Genomic DNA, 27,226 nt, shown 5'->3' on the forward strand with positions numbered 1-27,226 from the left:
TTATGTATTGATCAAATGTTAACATCTGGATAACATCTGTATGTCGAATGCATATGCCAAAGCTCTTCCTAAGACCTCCTAGCGTTTCTTTCTCACAAGTGACACCTTGTGGCAAAACTTGATCAAATTACATCCGTCGACATGTCTACACCCGGAGAAGCCGAAACAAACACTAAAAGCAAGAAGCCCAAGTGTAAGTTTATTTAAAGGACAAGTTTTATATATATTCTTGAATGTGTAAAGTAACTTATTGTAAATTTTCTATGCTTCCAATAATACTGTAGTGAAAGATTTGGAAATTTGCCGTTTGTTTGAAAATCGCCAAAGTCATATTATCTGTTTCCTGCTATATTTGTTTTTTTTCCAATTCAGACCGTAAATTACTAAAACGATAAAACTCCTCAAAATAGAAGTACAATGTTCCTGATATCGATATTACCTTCCTAGATGTACAGGAAGAGGTTGAGGGTCTAACACCCCATTTCCATAGATTTTTAGATCGATCTTTCCCTGTGGGGAGTCTCACTAGATTACTGTCAGCTTGGCCGGCTTAAGCGTCTGTCCCGCCCACTAAAAGCTGTAAGGGAGTAATTAACTATGGTGCCCGCTCGGCTGACTGCAATTTAGCGTGAACCCCCAGGGAGTTAGGTCGATCTAAATCTTAATCTTTAGATCAATCTAAATCTCTGGGAAAGCACCCTAAGTTACTGCCCATTCATTTTGAACGAGCTGAATACTAATAAAACAATTTCAATTAATTAAAATTATAAATAGTTTTAAAGATCAAATCCCAGTGCAAGGATGGGTCAGTCATTGATTCTGGAGATGAGTATCCATTGACATTTATATCAAATCCAAATATTCAGTTTAAAATATTTTATTATGTTCAGATATCACATTCCGTTATAAATCCTATTTTTGAGAAGACAACAAAATTTAATGACATGTATTAATTTTCTTCAGCAACCAAGTTTAAACAGCAGCAGCTTCCAGCATGGCAGCCCATCTTGACAGCAGGAACAGTTCTTCCTGCCTTCTTTGCCATTGGAATAGCATTTATACCATTAGGAATAGCACTACTAGTCACAGCCAACAATGTGAGTATTTGTATTGATTATAACAACATTGATTATTTACTATGCCACAGTCCACTAGAAACTTGATTAAAACATAACTTGTTATTAAACAAAAAGTTTTCATCATCTTTTGGCCATTTTAGCTAATGACCATAGACTGATTTTGAAAATCTCCTAGTGGTGTATCAGATTAACTTCAAAGAGTGCCAGGCCATCTGTAGTGATAGTCGAATGTTTTCGCTGTCCTTTATTATAGAACATGTTGCAGATGTCTATATATGTATACCAAATTGATTAGCCTCTTAGAGATACATTGCTGTATCATTGAGTAACATCCTTCCATTATTTCCAAATATTTATATAATTGAATTATAGTATGGTGACATAAATCACACTGATACAGGTTTCATATTGTAAGCTGATGGACATTTTCATGAAAGGTGGCAATGCTTATCTTTAGTTCTTGATCTCTCTTTTTTAATTAATATTCTGTCATACATGTGTGATATTGAACATGAATGATAGTTTTTCTTATTTATTTTCTAGGTAAAGGAAATTAGCCTAGACTATACCTATAGGTGCACTGATGCATCAGGACAACAGTGTGCCAAAGTTTTAGACAATCAGACTGGCCCTGTACTTACCCCATGTCTGTGTAGTATATCTTTTGAATTGGAGGAGGACTTTGTGGTAGGTGCATATAGTATAATATATACAAAATACATAGTTTAATATGAACTGAATTGCTGCCATATCATAGGCAGTTGGTGTTTTATATTTGTTTATTGAAAGACTTAAATGTTTGATCATCATGTTTGGAATTTGCCATTAACAGTGGGAGTATACAGTTCATGCCAATTTACTTATTTGACAACAATTACATAGCCATATTGTTCATACTATTTCTAAAAGCCATTTTTATCTTATAGGGTGAAGTGTATATGTATTATGCTTTAACCAACTTCTATCAAAACCATCGTCGTTATGTGAAATCCAGAGATGATAATCAGTTACTAGGAGAAAGTGTACCCACACTTAATGCAGATTGCAAACCATTCAGGTAAGATTTACCTTTATTTCTTAGCTTCAGTTGTTTAGCAATGCACGCTGTAAAAAAAGTCTGCTTGATTTTGATGTTGAAGCTCCTGTATTCCCCACATCAAAATTGGTGTCATTTCAAAATCACTGAGACTGATTTTACTTATATGAAATAGTTTTAAAAAACACCCAACTGCTGTTCTCGGGAAACCCTCAATATTTTATTTTTATCCACATGTAGTTTATTATGTGTATTATATTCCCTTTTCCTTTGGGATTAAAAGAACTGTTCAAACAGTTCTTTCATCCATTTAATATGAACTATTACTTTCTTTTCATTGCTATCTTTTACAGATAGTTTTTACAGTTAGTTTTAGTATGAAATCCAGTTATTAAACATAAGTGGACTATCCAAATGTAAGTGAATTAGTTGTTACCATGCACATGGTTAATATTTCAGATATGAGAATGACACTACTGACATCCAGCAGGGTCCGTATGCTCCCTGTGGTGCCATTGCTAACAGTCTTTTCAGTGGTATGAAAACCTAAATACAGCTTAACTCCTGTTTAAATTTGTGCCTGTATCTGTGCAAATTAGGCTTATAGCAATAAATCAATACATTTTTGTCTTACTACATTACTTGTAAGTTAGTTTGCTCAATGAGGTATATGTATTTATTGTACTTCCTCGGTTTGCTTGATGACAAATGTATTATATTGAAACTAGTGTATGCACTACTCCTTTATGCCCAGGATTTGATATAGACATAACTGATCTGTCTTTCTTCACTGATTCCTTACGAGAGGTTAACAATCATGTCCATCTTATTTCATGCACAGACAGCTTGACACTGTCATACAATGGGGCAGACAATACCACCAACACACCTGTACCTTTGTTGAACACTGGCCTGGTGTGGGAGTCTGACAAGAGAGTCAAGTTTAAGAATCCACCAGGAGCCAACCTGTCAGAAGGTTAGAATTGCTGCCTTAGATTAGTGTCACCATTCATAGTTTAAAAAAATGGAAGAATAGAGGAGAAGCAACATTTCACTGATCTTTGATTAATGTGTTTCAGCATTCAAGGGTTACTTGAAGCCCCCAAATTGGAGAAAGAATGTGTGGGAACTCGATCCCAATAATCCCGACAACAATGGCTACCAGAATGAGGACTTGATTGTGTGGATGAGGACTGCTGCTTTGCCCAACTTCCGCAAACTCTACCGCAGGATTAGCAACTCTACTGACCCATTCAATGGAAAGCTGCCGAAAGGAAACTACACACTGAATATTGAGTACTGTAAGGAGCACTATTTGTGTTTTATTTTTGAACTTGTATTTAAGTAGTTTGTCTCAACTTTTAGCTTGCTTAGTAAAATTGTAGTATTTTTTCTTTCTTTTAAATTGTATTAGGTCACTACTTAGAAAAAAAGAAATTCAAATGCAGCTACTATTGCTCTCTCTTGTAGCTTACTCAGTGACTGCTTTTGGGGGGACCAAGAGCATGGTCCTCACCACCACCTCATGGCTGGGAGGAAAGAACTCTTTCCTGGGCATTGCCTACATTGTTGTAGGGTCCCTGTGTGTGGTCCTTGGTGTGGCCTTCTTGATCATTCATATCAAGGTTGGAAAGAAGTAAGTATGTGGTTTATATGACACAGGTGCCTGTAATGCATGCTGTCAGTATTATTAGTACCACCAGCGTGTACGCTGGCGGTACTCATGGTTTTAGTCCCGACCCGTCTCGTCCGGCTCCGCCGGCTCCATTGGCTCCGCCGGCTCCGTAAGCTCCGCCGGCTCCGCGTACTGGCGCCGGATACAAGTCACCGTTACCGCTTCTCCTCCTAGACCGCATCTCTTGGATTTAGGTCACATATAACCTCAACTTGAACCCCCAGGTTTTTTTGTCTCAGTCGGTACATTGACCTGGGCGTGACGCTCCTTGAAATGCACCCTTGTCAAAATTTTTGAAAATTCAATGCCAATTATCTACCCTACGGAAGGAATTATGGGAAAATTTTCTACAGACGGCTTTCCAAAAGTCATATGTGTAGATTTCAAATATGCCCTTGGATTTGACCTTTGACCTTTATTTCAAGGTCAAACGGGCCAAAATTTTCAAAAAAATGAATTTTTTTACGAAAAAAAATATTATTTGCACTGTTATTCAGACACTACACAGACTTAACCAATAATTATATTGGAAAGTGTTACCCTTTGGGTCATCTTTCATCTCTGTGAATTTGGGGTCAATCGGTGCATTTTCACAGGAGTAGCGGCCATAAAATACCGAAAATGAAAACTGTCTCTAATTCGGGAACCGTTAATGCTAGCGACCCGTTCTTTTTTGCATTTTGTAGAGCATGTAAAGCCCAACACTGAGAGTGGTCTCCGTTTTTTTGTATTTCATACGGTTTTCGTGTTATGCTGTATTAAAAAGTACTTTGTGGTGGCACATTTTTGTAACTCAGAATTGTAACATTTAGTCCCTTATATCTCCAAAACTGGCAGAGATAGGTCAATAGTTATTATTTAAGTTGAATAGGAAGTCATTTACTTGCAATCTAGATGTGAGCTTGAAATTGACCTTTGACCTACTTTTCACCATGAACTGAACTTTGCAAATTTTTGTTCCCTTTTATCTCCAAAACTGGCGGAGATAGGTCAATAGTTACTATTGAACTTGAATAGGAAGTCACATACTGGCAATTTAACAGTGACCTTAAAATTGACCTTTGACCTACTTTTCACCATGAATTGAACTTTGCCAATTTTTGTTCCCTTTAATCTCCAAAACTGGCAGAGATAGGTCCATAGTCACTATTAAACTTGAATAGGAAGTCACATACTGGCAATTAATCAGTGACCTTAAAATTGACCTTTGACCTACTTTTCACCATGAATTGAACTTTGCCAATTTTTGTTCCCTTTAATCTCCAAAACTGGCAGAGATAGGTCCATAGTTACTATTGAACTTAAATAGGAAGTCATGAACTGGCAATTTACTGTGACCTTTAAATTGACCTTTGACCTTCCTTTTACTATGAACTGAACTTAGCAAATTTTCGTTCACCTTTATCTTCAAAATTGACAGATAGGTCCATAGTTACTACTGAACTTGAATAGGAAGTAATACACTAGCAATCTGTGACCTTGAAATTGACCTTTGACCTACTTTTTATGATGAACTGCTTTTTGCATGTTTTCTGGCCTTTAAATCTGCAAAATTGGCAAAGAAATGTCCATGGTTGCTATTGAACTTGAATAGAAATTCATATACTATGATATTGAAATTGACCTTTGACCTACTTTTTCACCATGAACTGAGCTTTGCATATTTTCTTGCCTCTCATATCTTTAAATCTAGCAGAGATGTGCCCATTGTTTCCCCTAGGTTTTCTCTTTTGTCAGCATATATGCACCATTGACAACACATTTCAAGGAAAACCAATAGGCCTTTTGTCTAGAGAATACAGTAGTGAGCAAGGGTAGGAAAATGCAAGTCAATTTGAAAATCTGCTTGATTGTATCATTTTTAGTTATATTTTTTGCATATTTTGAGAACTCTTGTTGATTGCATCTTATAGAGCTTGTCAAACACCAGACTGGTGATGGTGTCCCTTGGGGGGGGGGGGGGTCCATACGAATGCGCTTACTCCAGCTGGTGGTACAATATCTGGAGGCGGTATCGCCTCTCTGATCCTCTAGTTGAAATAATAAACATGTGCTGTTTTTGTTATATTCATATAATGGTCAGTAGACACAGGTGGTCATATGTTGAACTACTGAATTGCACACTAGATTGATATATGTAGCTCTTTTTGTTTTGGCTACTGTCTTTATTCTGAGAGATTTACCATGTGCCAAAAGCTTGTGTGACAATTATTTAATGGGCTGAATTGATAATGACATAATTTATTTTTAGGACTGCAGATGCAATTGATGTTGATAATAGAACAACTTACTAATTTGGTGTTGCTTTGTGCTGGAAGAAAGGTGTGACAGATTGTAAAATGAGAACTGCAGGTTTCAGTGTAGTTGGAATTGAAAAGAAAAGCATCTGAAGAGTCACAGCCAGTGGATGTGTCTGCTTTAGACATTTATTTTTCTCTATTACAACAATGCTAATAGCAGTATGTCTAATTCAAAGTATGAATGAATTGAAAATTGAATCTTTTCTTGACATTTTTAAGACTTGTTTGCGAAAGATCTAAATGCAATATACATATATGTTCACACAACCATGAGATATTACAGATTTTAGCATGATGTCGTACATGTGCAGTCATGCTGAAATCTGGGTCTGCAGTTTAAGGATATTTGAGAATCTTGTGTAACTGATGAAATGATTGTGGCTATCGATTTGTTGCATCCAAATAAGGGAATTACAAATGGAGACTGGATTATATTCCACCTGGAAATTTCAAAAAGAATTGTTATAACATCACATTTCTGTTTTTCTTTGATATCTTTAAAACCCTTTTTTCTGTATATATTATTAAGCTGTTGTAGATATCATTTACAATAAGCATTTCATTATTTTACAAAATTATGTGCACAAAGATGTCATATGTTTTAGTTTCATTTGTACATAAACATTGCTAATTAGGTAAATTATGTGCAATATTCATATTTTAATGTGTACATGTATATTCTCTTGTCATTAAATTTGTTGATGTTGATGGAATTTCTGACATTCTTCATGTTTTACTGACTGTATGATAGCATAATCCATTTGAAAATTATCGTGACCCTGTGAATTTTTTCAAGAAATGATTTCCTTTTTATTGGATTATTTTATGTTACCTTCATATGTCTGATTGAGTTTGATTACCTGGGTGTTTTGTATGTTAAATCAATACAAAATCATTGTAAAAGGAATCGATCTTAGGAATCAATATGTAAATGCACTCTGATTTTGTTTCATGTGTATAGGTATACTTCTTCAAAAACTACAGGAATCAAGACTTTCACCTATTTATGACATGACATTTAATGACCAAAAAGGTGATTTTAGGATATGACACAAGATACCCACTCTGTAGTTGTTTTCATTCTGTAATCAAGATTGTGTTTGGTGAATGTACTTCATGGTTGTAACTAGAAATGGTTTTGATAGAAAATGACTTGCTCATTTCAATAAACAAGACAACGGTTTTTCAGTTATTTATTTACTCTTCCAAGTTAACTGTTTTATTATATTTGCAGTCATGTTATATTTATATCCAAGACTGTACAACAGTGGGCAGTTAAGCAGAGGAGGGAAGAAGTCCACTTGGACAAATGTCTCCTTGCCTATACGTTCTCAGCCAGTTTGTTTTGAAATAAGTATGGACTTGATTCTGATTCTGAAAACATTATTTACTCATTTATTTATATATTTATTATTGCTAAATGTTTTCTTTTAGATTATGTTATTTTATACCATAACCATTTCAGTCGTTTTATAATGTCTTTAATGAATAAACGGTATTTCATCAGTGTGTCAATCTCGTCAAATGTAATCATCGTTTTTAATGTATTGTCTTCTTTAAATAAAAGTTAAAGCATTACACAATGTCCAACTTTGAGAATTTACTGTTTTCAACTGGGTTTGTTAAAAAAAACTGATCTGTTGGTTTCTTATGAGAGTGTATATTTTGTTAAAACGAGATAAAGTTTAATGGTGACAAAATATGTAATAGTGCCCCTTTCCTAGGCCACCGTCGTAAGGAGCTTGGGTTGTAGTCTAAAGTAATCTTTATGGCATACCGTCAACATCATTTAATCTTGTAAAGATTTAATGAAGATATGACGATAATTCATCAACCGTACACAAACTCAATTTAAGCAAAATTGAATTTAGAGGAAAATACATTTTTGCCACGACCGTTTCTGCACAGTTGTGCCTGTATATCCTCTATCTTCGATAACAACATTCTATGTCTGCGCGTTTCTCAAACCGAGTAAGACATAAGAGCAAAATATTTGAATTTCACTCAAAGCAATGTTTGCATTAAAGGCTAAAACTACAGCCCGAGCACGACAGTCTGGCCAAGGAACGGTTAGTCACGCAAACCGGCATTTTTTTTTCATTTTGAAGAATTGGGTTATATATATATATATATATATATATATATATATATATATATATATATATATATATATATATATATATATAGTATTTATCTGGACTGAACACATTTGCTAATGGGTAAAATATGGGTAAAATATATTTACCTGAGCGGCATAAATTGTTGAACATCACATTTCTCTGGTGATATCTGTTCAAAAAATAACAATGAAATTATTCGATCAAATTTAACAATCATCTCATTACCTACAAATATACATTTTTTCAAAGGACCGAAAGAACAAGTTGCAATTATACACCATCTTCTTCCCCGGCATGGCAGATTGGAAGACAATGATTAAGAACTGCCATTTTTTCCTTTTCTTTCCTTGTTAATTTTCTATCTTACGTTTGCTAATGCTCAAATATCGCTGATGATTCAGTTGCGTTAAAACGTCATTTTGCTATATTCAAACACCCAAAAAGGATGTTTCTTTCATTTCAGCTTGTCACGAACCGTTTTCTAATGATATTTTTTTCTTGGGCGTAGAAACAGTTATTGGAAATTTAGATGTTTGTGTTACCGAATTCTTAGAAACAGACGCAATCAGTTTAGTATTGTATGTTTCAAGCAAGAGCATAAAACGGGTATACGTGACATTTTATAACATTGTTATACATGTTGCCTTGAGGTCTTGCATGAAAGCCTTTATCAGACTCTAACTGTTTGTTGAGAACCAAGATACCTTTTTAAATACTGTGGATAGCTCCCCCCAATGTTCCAAGGTAAGTTTGTCATGTGGAAGCTATAAACAAAGAAAATATTTGCCAAGGGCAAGATAGTATAAAAAGATGGTAAGATATTGAATGGTCGCTTGGGTGATTCCTTGGAGTTTGCGCTTGTTTTTTATAAAATTCTTAGACCTGCAGTAGATTACATAGTATTACAAATGCATTTCTGCTTCAACTTTCGTACATGGTTTTCACAAAGATTTATGGAAGGTGGGTAAATAATTGTATTGACAACATAGGCTATGCTTGAAATTTCAAAAGAAGCATAATAATGTCTTTGTTTTTAGTATCAAGATTTCAATAATGACAAGGGCAAAACAGAAATAATAATAATAATTATAATAATTATTATTATAATTAATTAATAAAATAGAAAATAAAAAGGCAATTATCCACGTGTTTTCAAAAATGTTTTTCCTTGAATATTGCATAAGTCAAGTTGTCATTAATCAATGCGTCTTTCTACTATTCAGGGCGTAGGATTGAATAGTGTTATTTTCAGTTTTGTCCCTATTTTCGCAAAAAATACGTGTGTTTATTTAAGCACCAGTACATGTAACATCTGTTTTCATATTTGGAATAAAGGAGTATTGGATCATTTCCTGCTGGAATGATACATGATGCTTTCATTTCCCTTCAATGTTTACTCAGTACCTCCTAGCCCTTTCATCACGTCTCAGACGATGCTTCAAAACAACTCGCTTTTAGTGTTCCGAGTTATTTTTTTTTCTTTCGAACACAAGGTAATTATTGCATTGTCCCAATTGTCTTTCGATCATCGGTTATTTAAAGGTGTGCTCAACTGATCGGCTATAGAGTAAGGCAGAAAATAATCATGGCACTACCTGATTAAGACCACGTCTACCTGTCCTTATTCGACTTTAAACCTTTTATAAGTGTAAAATTAAAGGCGTGTGGCGACCTTTGGGAATTGAAATTCGGCCATATGGGCAAGTAAAAGCTAGAAAATCACATCATGATATTTCGGCAGGGTGAATCCCGACCTTTAAGCACATGGAATCAGTTCCACTCTCTATCTGCACTGTTGTATTGTGGTAGTGGTTGTTATTTTCTGGAATCAAGAGAAGAAGACGGTTGAGGTGAGCCTGTGCGTATCTATATGATTTTGCTTTGATTCGCTTTATAAAGGTGGGGTTGCTTTCTTTCACGAAACTTGAATTCTTGGTCGTTGGTTATTGATTTTGTAAATGATCGTTCAGTTTTATTTTTATGATTTTTAACATCTCGCTCTCGCTCTCTCTTACCGCGCGCGCACGCACGCGTATGTGTGAGTGTGATTCTGTGGACTAGTGGGTTTAATGTTCGACGATATCAATAAATGGAGCCCACTAACCTATAGACGGCTGTAACATAGGGATTATGTAATTAAGGTTGATCATTCATGTTTAAAACATGATTTGAGTCAGAAGAGAGCCTATTTAGTTAAGTGCTTTTGTGATTGTTTAAATATGGATTACAAACCACCGGAAAAAATCTATAAAAAATGTTTAGTTATGCGTAAGTACACTACACGGAAGATGACAATTTCAAATGAAGTAAAGCTGACAGGACTTGTGAAAAACGGCAGAGTTGAAGGAGTTTTCGTGAGTTACGAACGGCCTTATGGACAGCAAGTGTCAGTTACAGACTGGGAAGACTTTCCCATATCATTGCTCGCTACCAACTCTTAAATTCTTTACTGATTTACGCTTTCTGCTGGTCTCTGAAGATATTCATAAGAATCAGTCTGGGCAAAGACTAATGGCCATGGATTACTACCTCCTGTATTTTACTACTGTGCAAGATACTCAAAGATGAACGTCTCTAAACACAAGGCCCTTCGTTCTTGCAATTGCTCTTAAATTGGATTCTTTTATGCATTATCTTTGTGAAGTTGTCTGAAGGTGCCAACAAAAGGAAAATAATATTTTCGCTGTCAATCTATCTCACATACCACAGGCCCTCCCCCGTCTATTCTGCGCTACTGGGGTGAAATGTAAACTAATTTTTGTCCTTGGGGGGAATATTTCAGTCTATCTGGTTCTGTAGCTGTTTAACGGGGATGCCTGTTCACTGTTTTTTCTCCTGTCACAAACGCGCGGTTATTGATTCTCCGAGAGTAATAGTTCAATTACAATCCAATGGAGTGTTTTCTCCCAGCGTGCGGCATCTATAGCTTAGATTTGCTCGGGGAGGACAGCTGCGCTTCCCATACAAACGTAATAAAGAGATATTTGTGATCCAATGTAAAGAGAATGCATTGAGCTTCAAAACAATATGAGATACAATAGAATTGGATTTATTGTAATCTGGTTGAATGTATTTAAAAATAATACAACTATGTTGCTTATAAGCTAATTCAGTTTTATGCAGCTTTTGAACTGAAGTCTTTAAAGTGTCAAAAAAGTATCCGTCCATCTGTACCCAGTAGTGATAAAATGCATGTAATACTGATAATGATGATAATGAGCTTTGCAAAAAAAAAAGCAATAGTTTCTTGATTTTACTGTACATAAGCAAGGCCTAGATCACACTTGTATGAGATATGAGTTGCATTTATATAAAGTCCTAAATTACTTTTAAGGTTTATGCCGAATGTTGCCGTACTGTATGCGTACCTAAAATACGTGTGATTGTTCCATGATAGTATTGACCACTTACATATGAATAAATATATGTATCATTATAATAAGTCAAACATTTTTGATTGACCTTGTGTCTTATTTTTCAGCTTGGTTTAAGCAATGTGTTCTTCCAAGTTCAATTCAAGTTTCACCATGTTATGTAATATTATGATATTTCATTCAAACGGATGCGTAAAAGATATCGCCGTATGATCAAATGGTATTCATACAGAAACTGCTCAAGACAACGTCAATTTTAAAACATTAACATTAAAAGACATTCTTAAGTTCACAACAGTGTAATGAGTTAGGATCCAAGGGTTTTTCTTCTGTTCCGTCGTAGCTTTTTCCCTTCTCCTCTGCAAATTAAATGGTTAGTTGTCAAATTTAAAGTCTACATGGAATACGTGGATAATAGTCTTAGACAAGGTGAATTATTTTTATTTTTAGACCAAACCTATTTTTATTTTAATGCTACATAAGAGTGCACAAAAGAGTGCTGACAAACTGTTAATCAAAAATGCAATCATGCCTTCTTGACAACTCGTTTGTTGAAGTCTATTAGCACTTTCTAAAAACTGATCAATGTCAATTTAAATGTAAACGTCTGCCCACTCCTTGTGTGCCTCTTGTAGTAATGCAATGAAGTGAAATATCTGAATTCAAGTGGAATACCATCCGTATGCTTTTAAATTCCAGATGGCTTGCACAAAGATCAATGCCAGCATAATATCGCCCCGCCCTTTGCCCGCGGTTAAAGAGGAAGAAATCCCAGAGGAGGTTCGGATTCCTGCCAAGGCAAGCAAGCAGGACAACAGTGTAAAAAGTGCGAAAATTTCTAAAACGAGTTTTTCAAAAATATTGTGTTGTCATAGTATTGATCCGAAACCTGGTTCTGAAACGTGCGGCAGTTCTCACACTAACATAAAAGTACTCAGCAGACGATCTTCTGGTAGTTGTGTGGGTGCTAAGGGGTTATCCAATCAGATCACAGATGTTGTTTGTCGTCATAATTTTAAGGGCAGTGCACTTCAAAAGACCATTTCTCCTTCGGATCCAAACGAGCAAACACAGCCAGTAGATTTTGGTGACAGTTTAACTTGTCATATGCTCAAAGAACTAAAAATGTCATCTGAAGAGAAAGGAAATAGTCTCTTAATACCTACTATATGTATTAATCAAGCAGATAAAGATGAAGAGACTAGAGGGCCGACAAGTCCAAAACATGTTGAAAATTCTTTGGATTCTACTCAGTGTTGTAGCTTACCGAACCTAGCAAACAAAGAAAACCAGAGAAATGATTATGCAAATCAAAATGGCGAAAAAGTATCAAAGAACTCACTATTTTGTATCACACCGGAGAACCAGCTGAGTGTATACTGTTCACCAAGGATCTCACGAAGATCGTCGTCTCGCTCAACGAATTGTCTTGAAAGCCCTTCAGAAGACAAAAACCAGTTTTGTTGGCTGAACGCCTTTGACCCATCGAGGTCTATACGTCGATCCCGTTCACGCTTGACTAGTGACAGGTCGGTAGAAAGTGAAGGTTCAATAAGGAGCGCTAGTCATCTATCTATATTTGGTTCACTGGACAGATTTGTTTCACTGGACCGGTTAAGTTTACCAGAGAGTTTAGATGAACACCATGACCGTCTTAGACGAGTTTATTCCTTTCCTGACCGTGAAATGTGTGCTCATACACCGTTTTGTGTTAATGTGGGAGGAACAATGCCAAGGGATACGAAGTCCTGTACCAACTTAAAAGGTTCAAATCGACCATTAGTAAACTATGAACTACTGGAAGCCAAGCTGCCTCATGAAGAGAGTTTATTGTATCCCCCACCACTGGCCAGGACACGGACACAGGACTCTGCTCTCACGGACAACCTATCTAAATCATTTGAGCAGATGTACAATGAAGCTTACCAAGCTGAAGGCGAAAGAAAAATGGAAAGCTTTCTCAAACAACGCCGTGTGAAGCAATGGCTGAACGACGTGGAACCGTATGAATGAAACATTATGCGGGGTTGTTAATTTACTATCATGCAATGATTTCGATTCCACTTGGGTAATTTGTTTTATATGCTAGACATTACTTCCGATTATCCTGATTTATGTGAAAACGACACCTACGACAGGTTCTGCCTAACGTCAGATGACTGCAAACACGTAATAACACACGCTAGGGTAGCCTCTCAACAATGACGTATATAGTTCAGTGTGGAAACACGTTTGCAGGTTTTGAATAAAATGTCCAAAAATATCAAGCATCGTGCCATTAATAGATAACTTTAGAGGCCGAAAAACGTCACAGAACCAGTTGAGACGACATGCTCCAAATAATTGTCACGAAAAAAATTTTAAACTAGGATCTAACGTAACTTACATGTATGTCAGATGCTTATTTTAAATTAGGGAAATTGGCCAGGATAATTTTAGTTAATTATACAGTTGAATTCATAATGCCAAAAGTATCATTCCTTGGAATTTGGGGTTGTTATCAAAGACGCTGTAAAACCGCTGTGAAAAACGCTACCCACCTTTGTTATCTTAACGAATTATGATGTAACGATCTTGTCATACAGTTTATAAAATGTCTTAACCAAGCATTGGTTCTCCAAGGTAAAGAGCCTTTGACGAATGTAGATTTTTTTCTTTTACCTGTCTTCGTATTTTGTCTATGGCATTCAAAATATCTAATCATCTAAATCGGAAATTTAAACCTATTGGAGAGTTCATTAGTAGAGACATCATCCTGTACCAATTACCGTTAACACTAAAGCACATCAGTCACATCAATCCATTTTCACATTTCAGTCCATCAATCGTGCTAAACATTACATCGCAGATTTATATATGTATCCATCACTCTAATTAATGCCATATTTATCTAAAGATTGAAATTGGAATATTTTATTGGAACTTAAAGCGAATGACCAAGGTGTCAGGCAAATCGTTGTTTGAGAGATGGATCATTCTAACCCCACAAACTTAAGTTCCCCATAATCACTTTGATGGTAAAATTGCGTGTGTGTTTGTCCGAATGTGCCTTCAGAAGAAAGTACCATAATGTTTAAGGAGCCGTTACCATGAAATATTCATGCACGGACTGTGATAGTGCAAATTAAAATCGATATAGGGGGAGAGTTTTTAAACATTTCCAAAAACAACACCAAGGGTATGGCAGTGCTCTATGGTCTCACCCGCTAGTGAAGCATTGATTTGCCCTCGCACAGATCAGGGTGTGTGCTATGCACAGAATGCACCATTTTCCTCTCTGCCAAGGATTGATTTGTGAACAGCTACAAGGAAACCAGCGCATACGTTCTGTGAATAACATTGTTATCATCATCGACTAGAAAATGGCTGAAACATTAATAGCCGGATCGATACTAGTTTTCTCTGTGCTTATCTCATAGTTATCATTGGATCTTTGGTTCAAGGTTTCCTCAAAGTAGCAAGAAACATGGTTAGGGCGCCTGACATCGATATGTTCTCCTTAGATGTTGTATAACAAATCACAAATTTGCAACATGGCTATTGTGATGAATAGAGCCTGCTTACCAATGATATTTAGCGTGGCATTGTGCTAATAGACTGCAACAGTTATACCTTATTTATTAAGGAAATAAAGGATGAAATCAATAAGTTTGCTGCCTTTTAAAAACATTTGAACAGACGTTTTAAAAGAAGAAATTGGATTTAAAACGTATGACGGATACCTGCATTACCTTGATAAGCGTAAACATTGTTCTTTTCTCACTTAGATTATATCATAAGATCTCTTTAAATATTTGAAATACATTAAACAAGAAATAACGTTGTGGTCGAAGACAATTTGTTTTATATAAGGTATATTTTCAATTAAGAATACTGTGTTTAACAATTTGTTCTTTTCAGTGCAAATTCAAAATTAGTGGCAAATTGAAAGTGTGAATTGAATGAATTCTACTCCTTGCTTTGGTGAAATAAAAAAAACTAGCTGCTTACTAGTTCTTGATATAAAATCCTCTTCTCTGAAATTGCTTGAATGACACTCTTTAAACTACTCCCCGTCCTATAAACATAATTTTCCTTGCCTATTAGATTGATTTCGCATCATTCACAAAATACATAATACAGACCCACGGATTCGATAACTTGTCTTAGAAACATTAATCGTAACAATAAATCACTCTTTTTCCAGATTCAGCCTACATTAGGCAGGGTTTCAGCCGTCTATTTACTATGTCAAGACACCTCTGGTAAGCGCCATTGCCATTGTGTCGATCGACCGATGTCGATGTCGATTTTTACCGTTTTACTTAGCGAAGTGATTCTGCCTCAGCTGATCTTAATGGATAGCAGAATTGACATTTAACGAGATCATTAAAGATCACTTGAAAATTCTACAAATGCAACCTTTACCTTATACTTTCTTTTTTCCTACGGGACATTTGTCGTTTCCGACATAGAGAAAAAGTTGGCATTAAATAAATAAAATTTTATATAACAATCAAGAGAGCTTGCAAGTTATTGTATCATAAAAGTCTTCCTTGCTTAAATTAAGATAATTTGTCGGTTGTTATCGTGTCTGCAGAGAAGGCGTAAACTTCTGCTTTTAACCAGGCCGATGATTGGCATTGATTGGCATTGATTGGTTCTTCTAAATAAGGTCTTCAGGTAAACTTGACCTTGTGGTTGATTTGCTTCATCTGCTCACGTCGAGGTGGAATTTCAAATCCACGATCTAAAACTCTACGAAAGAAGGTTGAGTTTACAACAAGTCTTATTAAGAAGATCTCCCGATTCCCGTTGATTCGGACACGACAGCAGATTTCTGGACTTTTTGTTCTGACATGTCGGATGTCGCTTTCACACACACACACACACACACACACACACACACACACACACTTGGTTTGACTTTGACATTAATCTGCAAAACGTTACCTAATCTAAGTTTCATGTCTTAGAACATAGAAACATTTTGTTTCCTTTTATCTTCCAAGCAATTTACTACTAAAAAGTTTGACCGTTGCCTTTTTTAACATTACAAACACCAAATCATTCCTTTGGCCTATTTAGATAGAAAAGAAAGTTATAAATTTTGGTCAGATGTGGGTTTCGTTAACAAGGTAATCAATGATAATAATGCATTGAAACCGTGTCTTCTTTTAATGGCTCCAGGTCGATGAACGAGATACTGCAATGCAACGTATAAATTTAATTAACACCCACCCATCTTTTTTGTATTCGTCCTATAATGGGCCTACTGCCAGCTCGGGTAAAAAGCTGGTCCACGTTTTGCGATATCTCCTGTATATCGTCGAGTTGTATTCCAGTCAGCTGTATTTTTAAGTGTAATGAATCCGTTTAAACATCAACAAAGTTACGAACATCCCCTCCAATAGATGTAACTTTGATTTATACGTGCATCAGTATTACATGTACAGCTAGTGCGTTAGTGAAACTCACACAGTTGCTTGAGTCAATGACGGCAACCATATAGATCTTTTAGCATGTTTTCCAACGGTTATGACTTCTCTCTCTCTCTCTCTCTCTCTCTCTCTCTCTGTGTGTGTGTGTGTGTGTGTGTGTGTGTGTGCGTGCGTGCGTGTGTGTGTGTGTGTGAGAGAGAGAGAGAGAGAGGGAGGGAGAGAGAGAGAGAGAGAGAGTAAGAGAGGGGAAGTTAATGGGGTCACTTTTTATCAAACAGTCTTTAATTGTTCAGTGTTATCGACCGGTTGCTTTTTACACCTATACGCATTACCGTCTATTACATGTACTGCAGCATGACAATAATCGCTTTTGCTGAGAAAGCTCATTTGACAATTTTCGCACGAATGTCCTCGTTTCTGATTCTTTAATAAAAGAGTTCTTGACATTTCAAGATTTTTCAGACGTAACAGATTTTTTTCATCCAATTTACAGTGCTCTTTGCAATCCACAATTGAAGCATTGCGAGATATCATGAATTGTCTTGAAGGCATTTATCCTTGCAAGAGATAACATCCATTAGGGCTAAGTACCACAAAACCTATTATTATCCAATATTTGATTAGAATATGATTGTTATCTAAAGGGGCCTTTTCCTTAATTATAGCTGCATGTTTGTACATGCACATGCACATGTACACGCAAAATATTTTCTCCGCAATTTGTATGCATTTTGTACCAGTATTTTCTTTACCTACATTATATTTCCTATATGTATACAAAAAATTTAATGATTAATTATGGAATGCGAACGTCGAATTTAGGCATTTTAGCTGTTTTAGTTTGAATTATCTCTATTGCATGTCAAGACTACAGTGTACAAGAAATCCCGTGCGTGTACCACGTGTTCAATCCATTTCTGACATGGTCATCTTAACATATGGAATAGAATTTTGCATGTCAGTCACAAACGAAAGGCTATAAGCAAAATGTTTCCTTTATATATATAAATGTGCCTCAATGGATCATACTACGACAGAGTATATTTATAAACTGGCACGTGCACAGGGCTGATAAAAATTAAATGGTCTCGCGAGATTTGTAATTTCACTCAGGTGTGCTACTGCACATAAGACAAGTGTTTATGCTCTAGCAGCTTTTCTCCACAATAGGCGAATAAATTTTGATTGACGTTACGATAAATGATTACTTCAACCTTCTGACCTGCCAGGAGCCTAGATATTCATAAAGCCCAATGCCGATAGGCAGGACCAAAGGGATTTCATTTAAAGGGTCATATAGCTTTTGTACATGTCATATTTTTCTCGAACATATAACGTAGGGGGAGCAACTATTAGCTAAAACGGACCACACTTAAGTTGTTTATTGCTCGGCGTCTCACCCGAGGGATTCGAAGCCATTTAAACGAAGATTCTTTATAACTTTAAGCTGCAGTCCTAGAGTTAGGTTTAATGGAAATATCGCCATAATAACAAATCAATACCCACAAATCAACATCGTTTGGCTGGGGAATTGCTGAATAAAACAATAACTGATTGCAGAGATGTTTCAAATGAAGTTGGGTATGGGCTTTCTACATACAGCGGGCGGATAGGCCTAAAGAAAAACGCTAAAAGGATGCTAATTATTATCAAATAAAATATCACAATTTACTCTTTCTCGTTATTGTCTCCGGCACATTCGCGTGTCACTCAAAGCAACACGTAAAATACACAGTCCGGGTCGGCAACATCAAAATTATGCTTTTCCCTGTACCAAAATAACCTCTTAGAAAATAATGATCGTTAATCCGCGCACTTCCATATCCCTCTCAGACTTTTTTCTGTTTCAATTACGCATGTTTTGACGTCAAAATTCTTTATGAATTTCGACACAACGTGTTAAAAGTATCCTTAAGTGACCTAAAAAAAAAGGTTACATTACATCCTTTAATGAAATCATTAAGCACATTGCGCCTGTCAGGAAGAGGGCTATCTTCCAAGAGATTAAAGGAACATTTAATTTGCATATTGCGTATTTAGACAAATGATTTTAACGAACGTCATGTTCCAGTTTTAACACTGATTAAGTTAAAGCTTTCATAAACCACAAGTAATGCCATGAGGTAGTAACATGTGAACTTCCATAGCATTTTAACTGAGAACTTTTTTGTTATCAAAATCTCAAATTTTATACATCTGCTCTCTCCCTGGTATACTGGTGATAGAAGAGGCAAGAAGGAAATAAATTGAAAGGGGTGGGAATATATCTGTTGAGACAGAAGATAAAATGTGCTTTAAATTAAAATTACCTTCGTACTAGTATCTGGCAAGTCGGGTAATCTGATCCATGCGCTTACACTGAAACCTGTGCTAATGTTCCACAAGCACAGTGCAAGGAACAACGCGTTACACAATACACAAAACAATTTGTCAATACGCCTGGCTTGTTCAGGGAATTATATCGGATATAATTCCCTGGCTTGTTTGACGTTCACGGTTGGGAAATTATATTTTTCAACAGTTCTCTCTTTTGCGATCCATACAGTTATCTCCAAAGATTTGTGATTCCTTGTCCAGTAGACCTGCGTCTTTCAAATATTGCGACCTCTGCCCCTTAAAATGACAGATTTGGCATATCATATATTTTACATTTCATATGTTGCAAGAAAAGCAAAGGTATCAACAACGTTATACTTTTTAAATATTCATTTCAAGTTTTAATAAAGCATCAAAATCAAACCATTTGCACGTCAACAATGTGAAATAACGTATCCAGACGAGCATTGATTAGAATTCAATACCCTATCATTGCCTGAAAACCACTCACTATTCCTCATTCAATATCAATGCATCAAAGTATGTGATAGATCCAAACAAAACGGTTAATTTTTAGGTTAACATAATTTCAATCAAATTGAAACACAAAACCTTTAACGTATGTCAGAATATTGTCAGTTATGCAATGTACAATACATACCGATATCATCTATACGTTTCATCTAACACTGCCATGGTGTTACTAGGCCCTTGGATATCAGTTCACCTAGACATGCAAATGTGTAATTCTCCATGCCTACCTATTCTTTTGTATAAAACAATCCTATTTTTCCAAATTAACTAACATTTTACATTGTTTGGTGATTAAAGTTTTGATTTAAACAATTTAACAGCAAAAATCATTTTCAAAAATTGAGCACACAAAAGATGAACCATTAGAAATTGTGTATCACTATAAACAGCTGTTTTACAACTACCATTCCTATATTGTGCACCATGTTTTAGAGGCTACCTAGTCAACATTTAATGCTCTAACTTTACCTGTTATACTTAGAGCATTTAACAAAACATTGAGCAGAAACATGTATACTTACTGAGAATCACAGCAAAGTCAACTTTCTAACCGAACTTTATTAGCTCCGTGTAAAAATATACACAATTATTAAAGGTGCTCACATTTGATGTGGTACATAAAATACTTAATTTTCAAAATCTTTAACAAGACTTGACTTTCTATATAGAGTGTATAAAGAGAAAAAGAGCCAATAAATATCAAATTTAGCTGATGCCTTGTATTTACCAGCAGCTAAAAATATGGCCTCTTATAAAACTTCATATTATATGACCAAATGGACTCACTCAGTTATTTTAGTCTTTCTGCTCACCATCTGTTTTTTTTAAACTCAGGTCCTAAATCTCCGTTATCTTCATAATCAAACTGTTTGTTAAAAGTTTCAAGTTCTTATTAATGAGCATTTGGTTCAATGTTTGCATTTGGGTTTTTTTTATCACAAGTTCATTAATGCACATGTTATAACTCTAAAATACCTACCCATAGCCTTGACAAAACTATTTTAATCAAACTTCATATATTTCAAGCTACTACATAATTCAAAATTCAATTCAATAAGCATATCTTTGACACTTCCATCTGCCCAATTTAATGACAACAACATGATTTAACTAGCTTAACAGTGAAAAAAAAGTGACCTTGCATTATGAAGCCACATAGATTAATAGGCAAATCTTTTATTTTGCGGATAGCCAAGTTTATCCAGGTTTGGTTCGCATGCAAATCTTATCATGGGAGGAGGGCCACACATGAAAATGTAGGTGTCCTCACCAGGGGTTGGCAGGTGCCCCTTAATCATGTCTGCATCTATAAAGCCACTGCTGTAAGCCCATCCTGTAAATAATACCAACACTCATTTGAGTACCCTATATGTGTTTCTGATGCCATGTCTTTTACATTTTGACATTTTCAGTTTCACTAAAGTACCTTAGTCATGTACCTTATTCTTTTTATAGTTCACCAAATGCACTCATTACAAAAAATCTGACTCCCTTAATCAAGTCAAAATTATTTGAATAAGAAAATATATACATATCAATACTAAACAGTTTCCACCTTAAATGCATCATTGTGATGTAGTCATTATAAAAACAATATTTTTTTAATGTGCAAATGTGTTCATTTTGATTAGAATTGTGCCCCATATGTTCCATACCTTCCTCAGGCCTGTCCAGGGTATACCATAGCTTAAAGCGGTCTGGATGTTGCTCAGCAATCTCTTCGAGCTCTGGTCTCAGGAGGATGTCTTTCTCAGTCTAATTAATGAAAGAGGAATTTTACCCAAGGCTGTCTAGAGATTGCAAAGCTTTAAGATTTCTAACAGACTACATGTACTATAAGAGTTGTGACATTAAAGTTGGGAACAAATATGTTAATCAGTGCAATGGCTGTGCCAAGATCCAATTCAATAAATCAATGGCAGAACATTAAATTACATAAATAAATATTACAGCAGACTTATGATAAAGAATAAATGGCCAAGATGCATTTATAAGCTGGGGCTTTTTTTTTTTGGGGGGGGGGGGGGTGTGACTATATTCAATAGGTCTAATTGTAATGCAGGGTATGCGTTGTTCTTGTGGGGACTACATGTTGCCCTAGTATGTGACTAATTATTTCCCCCAGGCTTCAACAGGTGCATGTAACAGCTTACTAAGTGAATGACTATGGCAACTGTAATTTACACAAGTTCAGAACATACATGCAGCACAGAAGGAAAAAAGTCACACAAAATGTTAATTTGCTGTAGGCCAAGGATTTATGTGATTACAAAAAAATTCATTTCGAGGTATTCTATACATCTTTGAAAATGTCCATAAGCCACATCTTTATTTCTAAATATCGTGCAAAAAACTACCATCTCAATGAAAAGGTACAATTTTATTTTTGATGTAAAATAAACATGTGAACATAAAGAACATAAGAAGCAATAAATTATTTTTTGTCAAAAGCAAAGTATTCTCCCTTTAGCTATAAGACCTCCAACTTAACAAATTAAAATATTTATAATAATTTCAAAGAAAACATAATCATAATGATACATGACTACAAGTATGCTGATAAGCCATTTTTTATATATCTGTCCATATATTCTAAAACTCCAAGGAAAAGCAGCCCCTCCTTCCCCACCATTCAACATCATTATCCCTTTCAGTGAATGTGAAAATATATTTAGCCACAGCTACTTTAAAAAGTATACATCTCTCTGTTTGATGCCTTATGACCTAGAACATTGAGAACAAATAAGCTGGTGGTATATCTCATTATCTGTTCTGAACACTTAAATAACATACTGACATAATATGTCAGAACCAATCCATCAAAGTTACCTGATTTGCAAACAGCAACATCAAATTGGTCTTATCCTCAGGATCCTTAAACACTTGACGAACCAACTGAAGCATTGGGGTGATTCCTGTGACAAAATGATGAACATCAATCCCAAGAGTAACATTTGCAATGTGGTAATGAGTACTGAATACATATGTGTATAAGTTAAATTTTTATCATAATGATACAAAACAGTTGAAAAGTGTGTTTTGATCCTTTTTTTCATATGAAAGCATTGCTCACCAGTTCCTCCAGCAATCATTCCTACATTCTTTGCCTTCACTTTCTGAGGTGGGGACTTCTTGTCCGGACGAATGCTAAACTGACCTGAAAATATGTACTTTTCTTTTCATACCAGTATCTTAAATACTGTGCTTCAGTCTTTTAAGAAGTGTTTTACTTTAAGAGGCACAGTTCAGTCTAAATGCAGTTGACGCCCTCAGGTAAAACACAGAGGTAAACTGCACTGTCAGTTTTAGATGTATTATTTCTTATTATCAGATTGTCTCATTTCAATCTGCTATGGGTGGGTGTTAAATGTGGTGTGGTGGCCTCGGGGGAGGGGGGGGGGGGGGCTTCAGTATTATCCAGAGGATCCATCATGCAGGGATGAAACAGTGGACACAGCCCAAACTTAAGCACACTTTTACAGTTGTATATCAGGTTTTGCTCCTAAAGGGATCATACAACCATTTAAGTAATTTATAATGGAGCACAGAAATATTCTTAGAGTTAATTGTTGTAAAAAAACAAGCTATGCAGTACCTCGCCCATCATAGACCAGCAATCCATTGGGTCCTCTAACTTCTATATAATCTCCAATAGCCATGTTCTCCAAATACTGGGACATTTTGCCACCATCAGGGAATTTAGGATGAACATCTTTGAAATACACCTGTAACAATTCAATTAATAAAAAGGTAGTTATTAAAAGAAACAAGGCATACGATTTCAAATTTTACATGTTTTTTACTTAAAAGTACAAAAAGCACATCTTGCTGAATTCATCTAAGGACAAGTTGTACTTTTTGATTATTTTTTTATGAATAAATGTCACCAAAATAATCTAATTTATCATTTCCTGACAAACCTATTGACATAGTTTTGAATCTGATTCAAATGATAAGGTGCTTAAATTGATGGTGGATATAGAAAGAAACCATGCATAAACCTTGCTTAGGGGTTATACTGTTTACCAGAGAAAATCTTTTATTCATGTATGAGATTTCACGAGAAAATCTTATGCTGGGGATCTTTAAGTAACTGTTTTGTAGTTTCAACCTAAAATGGAACTATTGTAATTCTGCATGTGAGCCAAAAAAGAAAAATATGCAATAACTGCAACCAAGAGTCTTTTTTTTTCTGCTGATACAGTTCCAAGTGCTGCACTCATACAAGCCTTTTGAAATCAAAGATCTTACAAAAAAAGCACAAGATAATAACATTCAAAAACATATTGTTTTATCTTAATACCAAGGGAAAATAATTTACAAAAAAAAAAAAAAAAAAAAAAATTCTTAAAGGAAGACAAAGTTAACCTCAGATAGGACATAAATCAAAGTGGACAAATAAGTTTTAAACATCTGTACACACCTTGACCACCAGGTCCATAAATCCTTTGTCATCATCACTGGACACAGGAGTGTATGGACGGATGACTAATGAACCATCAATACGAGCACTAAGATATATGTGCTGTCCTAAAATATAAAAGACAGCACTTGAAATCAACTGCATTAATTGTATAACAGATTTCAATAGGTGTAGAGAGCCAAGCTTTATAGTCAGAGTCACTCAACTGGAGCACATACATGTATATAAACCTGTTCCATTGACAGGAAAATTAGAGGCAGAAATTATATTTTACATTTCAGTATCTGTTACTTCATAGGTGAAAGGGACTTGGCTTAGGATTCTCATTTTCATAAGCATTTTTCTTATAACCATGTAATTCTAATATTCATTGGTGTGTTATTGGGCCTCATTTCAACTGTCACAACAGGTAACTCTCTTACCTACAGGAAGTCCCAATACATGATCTGGGGAAGGCAAAGCAAACCGAAAGCGTCTCGTATCATGACTTATAATCTGAAATATAGGCAAGCATCATTTGACAAAGGTAGCAATCTTAATTAATACAATTTATATTCTCAATCTTTGCATATGCAAGTAAGTACACAAAAATGTTACATGCATTAACCTAATGTATATCGATGTGTATGAATTATGCCCTGGACAATTATAAATTGAAAACACACATTCATAACTCTTGACCTTCTTTGCAAAGTACATACTTCTTTATCAATAAGTTTAAGTTTATATTTCACTTCAGGGTTTTCCAATGTTACTGGAGCCTTCTTTTTCTTGTCACTAAAAAGGAAGACTTTGGCTAGAACTGCAGTAACAGCCACAACTCCTAGGCCAATAAGGACAGGTATCGTCTGAAATCAAGAACAAATATTTTTCATTTTAAATAAATATGGTTAAATGTATTTTAATGATTATCACACACATTGAAAAAAACTAAAAGTAAAAAAAATGCTTCATCATATTTTTCTAAAGAAAAATAAATAAATAAAAAGAAAAAATTGCCCCATCAAAGAATCATTTACTTATTAAGGCATTTTGTCAGGTTTAATTTCACTGTAACTCATGACCAACATAATCAATGATTTCTTTAGCATAACAATATTAGTGAAGCAACCAATAAATCATTACAACAAGCAGCATTACCCTCACCAGCACATCAGTACTGGGTGCCATTTTTCAGATGAAACAAATGTGTCTTAGACTTTTTCAGGTTTCTTTCGGGTATGCCTTATTATGAACACTGTGAATTCCTCGCCTAGAAATAATAACACATACAGGATATTACATATGTACGAAGGAACTTCTCAGAAAGAGGCATGTATCTCTTCATTAATAAGTTCATGCGGTATTGTCCCCCCCCCCCCAAACTCTCACATGATATGGAGTTTGAGATTACATGGGTCAGGTTACTTGCCATACTAGTGGCTCCACTGGATGCACAATTATATGCACTAGTTTGTTTCTGAGTGGAAAACAACACCATGCCATGATTTTATACATTCAGAAATATATCATGACAGCCACTGTTGAGTATATGATTTCATAACTGGTAGGTGAATATTAACTGAATGGTATTGATCGTGTTGTATCAATGGCAGAATCTGATGGCTTTTCAATTATGTGTGAATTGAGAAGTAAAAAAAACTGTAAGCTCCAAAGCTTGTTTTGCTAGCTGAACATGATTTCAAAGTTTTTTTAGCTTCTATCTTTCAAGCATAAGCTCTTCTTGCATAGATACCTCAAAACATAAATAAAAGACATTTTAGCTACAGTTTAAAACAAACTGTGAAGTATAGCGAGTACACATCCTGCCTGCTTTCAAACCGGCGTCACGTGTACGGTCTGTTCTGCGTGAACCATCCGTCCTGACGGATTGTACAAGCAGCAAACGCATGTATGAACCGTTCCATGAATGATCCGTTGTTATTTAGCCTACCTGTGCATTGATTTGGCTTGTTCGTTTCCCACCTCATTATATATTTACTACAGTGGGGATATTTCTAGGTAAAATTCATGTGTTAATACAGAATTTTAATTGATAATTTTGATAGAGAATCAGCGTCTAATTACAGTTCCACGCTTGGATGAACCTACTGTGGATGGGCAGTACACGTACACGTGGACCGTACACGCCAGAAGTCTCTCAGATTTGTCTGCGCTTTGTGCGCATAAGCAGAACGGATGGTTCACGCGAACGAAGGGTTCATGCCACAATGGAATATCTTTTAGAATGGCATGGCACGTAGCCGGTTTGAACGAAGGGTTCATGCCACAATGGAATATCTTTTAGAATGGCATGGCACGTAGCCGGTTTGCACCCTACCCTTAGATTTTCCCTGGTTTTGGAAAAGAACAAGAAAGACTGCCTAGTGATAAAGTGTCTGGGCACTAAAGTAAAATTAGTTTTTAATATTTACGCAAATAAATATCTGCATCATTTTAGGCAGTGCTACCGGGTGGCTAAATCAGCCATGAACATGATACTTATCACGTCCACACATACGTCGTAGACAAGCGTCGGCAGTTCGCCTGCGGTAGTATGAAGTGAAAGTTTCATTATGATGAAAAAAATTGCCAGGTATTGACACTTGCTTCTTACAATTAGCCTAACACACAAAGATACTTAGGTTGGGAATGTACAGTAATATCACACTTTTTTCTGATGTGAATAGAAGTAATGCCACATTTTTACCAAAATCTTCCTTAGATCTGTCTTTTCATGGGCGCAGCCATATTACAAGTCTCGTTTCCGAGAGGAACTACTATTTATCACTACGCCATTCATCAAAATAAATATGTATCAGAGATGGACCAGTTAAAATACCATGAAGAGAACGGTTTAAAGGATGCCTTGCTGGGAAATAACCTTTTCACAATATATATATAGAGAGAAAATTTTTAAAAAAAACTTTAAAAAAATTTGTTTGAACTCTTTTTTGAACTTATTTTATA

The 27,226-nt window shown here is 35.6% G+C and overlaps 2 protein-coding genes across 4 annotated transcripts; one reads left to right on the forward strand and one right to left on the reverse strand.

Annotated features, from left to right (window-relative positions):
* Positions 1-32: 32 nt before the first annotated feature.
* On the forward strand, positions 33-7,599 carry LOC106153270 (cell cycle control protein 50A). Of its 2 annotated transcripts, XM_013527137.2 has the most exons (9): positions 33-193; positions 964-1,097; positions 1,623-1,766; positions 2,006-2,136; positions 2,575-2,651; positions 2,957-3,091; positions 3,195-3,416; positions 3,586-3,751; positions 6,042-7,599. In XM_013527137.2, exons 1-9 carry the CDS (start codon positions 142-144, stop codon positions 6,082-6,084), a joined length of 1,104 nt encoding a protein of 367 aa, XP_013382591.1. In that variant the 5' UTR covers positions 33-141; the 3' UTR covers positions 6,085-7,599. The 2 variants fall into 2 exon arrangements, with proteins under 2 accessions (XP_013382591.1, XP_086865295.1); XM_087009169.1 differs by lacking the exon at positions 6,042-7,599 and having other exon boundaries at positions 3,586-3,755.
* Positions 7,600-19,692: 12,093 nt separating this feature from the next.
* Positions 19,693-27,082, reverse strand: LOC106153265 (NADH-cytochrome b5 reductase 3). 2 transcript variants are annotated; one of them, XM_013527131.2, is made up of 10 exons: positions 26,967-27,082; positions 25,424-25,529; positions 24,979-25,125; positions 24,700-24,772; positions 24,278-24,384; positions 23,450-23,579; positions 22,928-23,011; positions 22,684-22,769; positions 21,510-21,609; positions 19,693-21,187 (listed from the first exon to the last, which is right to left on the reverse strand). In XM_013527131.2, exons 2-10 carry the CDS (start codon positions 25,445-25,447, stop codon positions 21,015-21,017), a joined length of 924 nt encoding a protein of 307 aa, XP_013382585.1. In that variant the 5' UTR covers positions 25,448-25,529; positions 26,967-27,082; the 3' UTR covers positions 19,693-21,014. The 2 variants fall into 2 exon arrangements, with proteins under 2 accessions (XP_013382585.1, XP_013382584.1); XM_013527130.2 differs by having other exon boundaries at positions 25,418-25,529.
* Between the last annotated feature and the right edge of the window lie 144 nt (positions 27,083-27,226).

This window comes from Lingula anatina, chromosome 1 (assembly GCF_051362555.1).
Source record: "Lingula anatina isolate TDL-2025a chromosome 1, LinAna3.0, whole genome shotgun sequence".
Taxonomy (NCBI): domain Eukaryota; kingdom Metazoa; phylum Brachiopoda; class Lingulata; order Lingulida; family Lingulidae; genus Lingula; species Lingula anatina.

What these genes read in the sequence shown, in the direction of transcription:
- LOC106153270 (XM_013527137.2), top strand. Translation starts at nt 142, where the DNA reads ATGTCTACACCCGGAGAAGCCGAAACAAACACTAAAAGCAAGAAGCCC. An exon ending in AGGAGCCAACCTGTCAGAAG is followed by an intron (nt 3,092 to 3,194) that starts GTTAGAATTGCT and finishes AATGTGTTTCAG; the next exon opens with CATTCAAGGGTTACTTGAAG. An exon ending in CACACTGAATATTGAGTACT is followed by an intron (nt 3,417 to 3,585) that starts GTAAGGAGCACT and finishes TCTCTCTTGTAG; the next exon opens with CTTACTCAGTGACTGCTTTT.
- LOC106153265 (XM_013527130.2), bottom strand. Translation starts at nt 25,447, where the DNA reads ATGGCACCCAGTACTGATGTGCTGGTGAGG. An exon ending in TTATGGACCTGGTGGTCAAG is followed by an intron (nt 23,580 to 24,277) that starts GTGTGTACAGAT and finishes GAATTGTTACAG; the next exon opens with GTGTATTTCAAAGATGTTCA. An exon ending in TGTTGCTGTTTGCAAATCAG is followed by an intron (nt 21,610 to 22,683) that starts GTAACTTTGATG and finishes TTCATTAATTAG; the next exon opens with ACTGAGAAAGACATCCTCCT.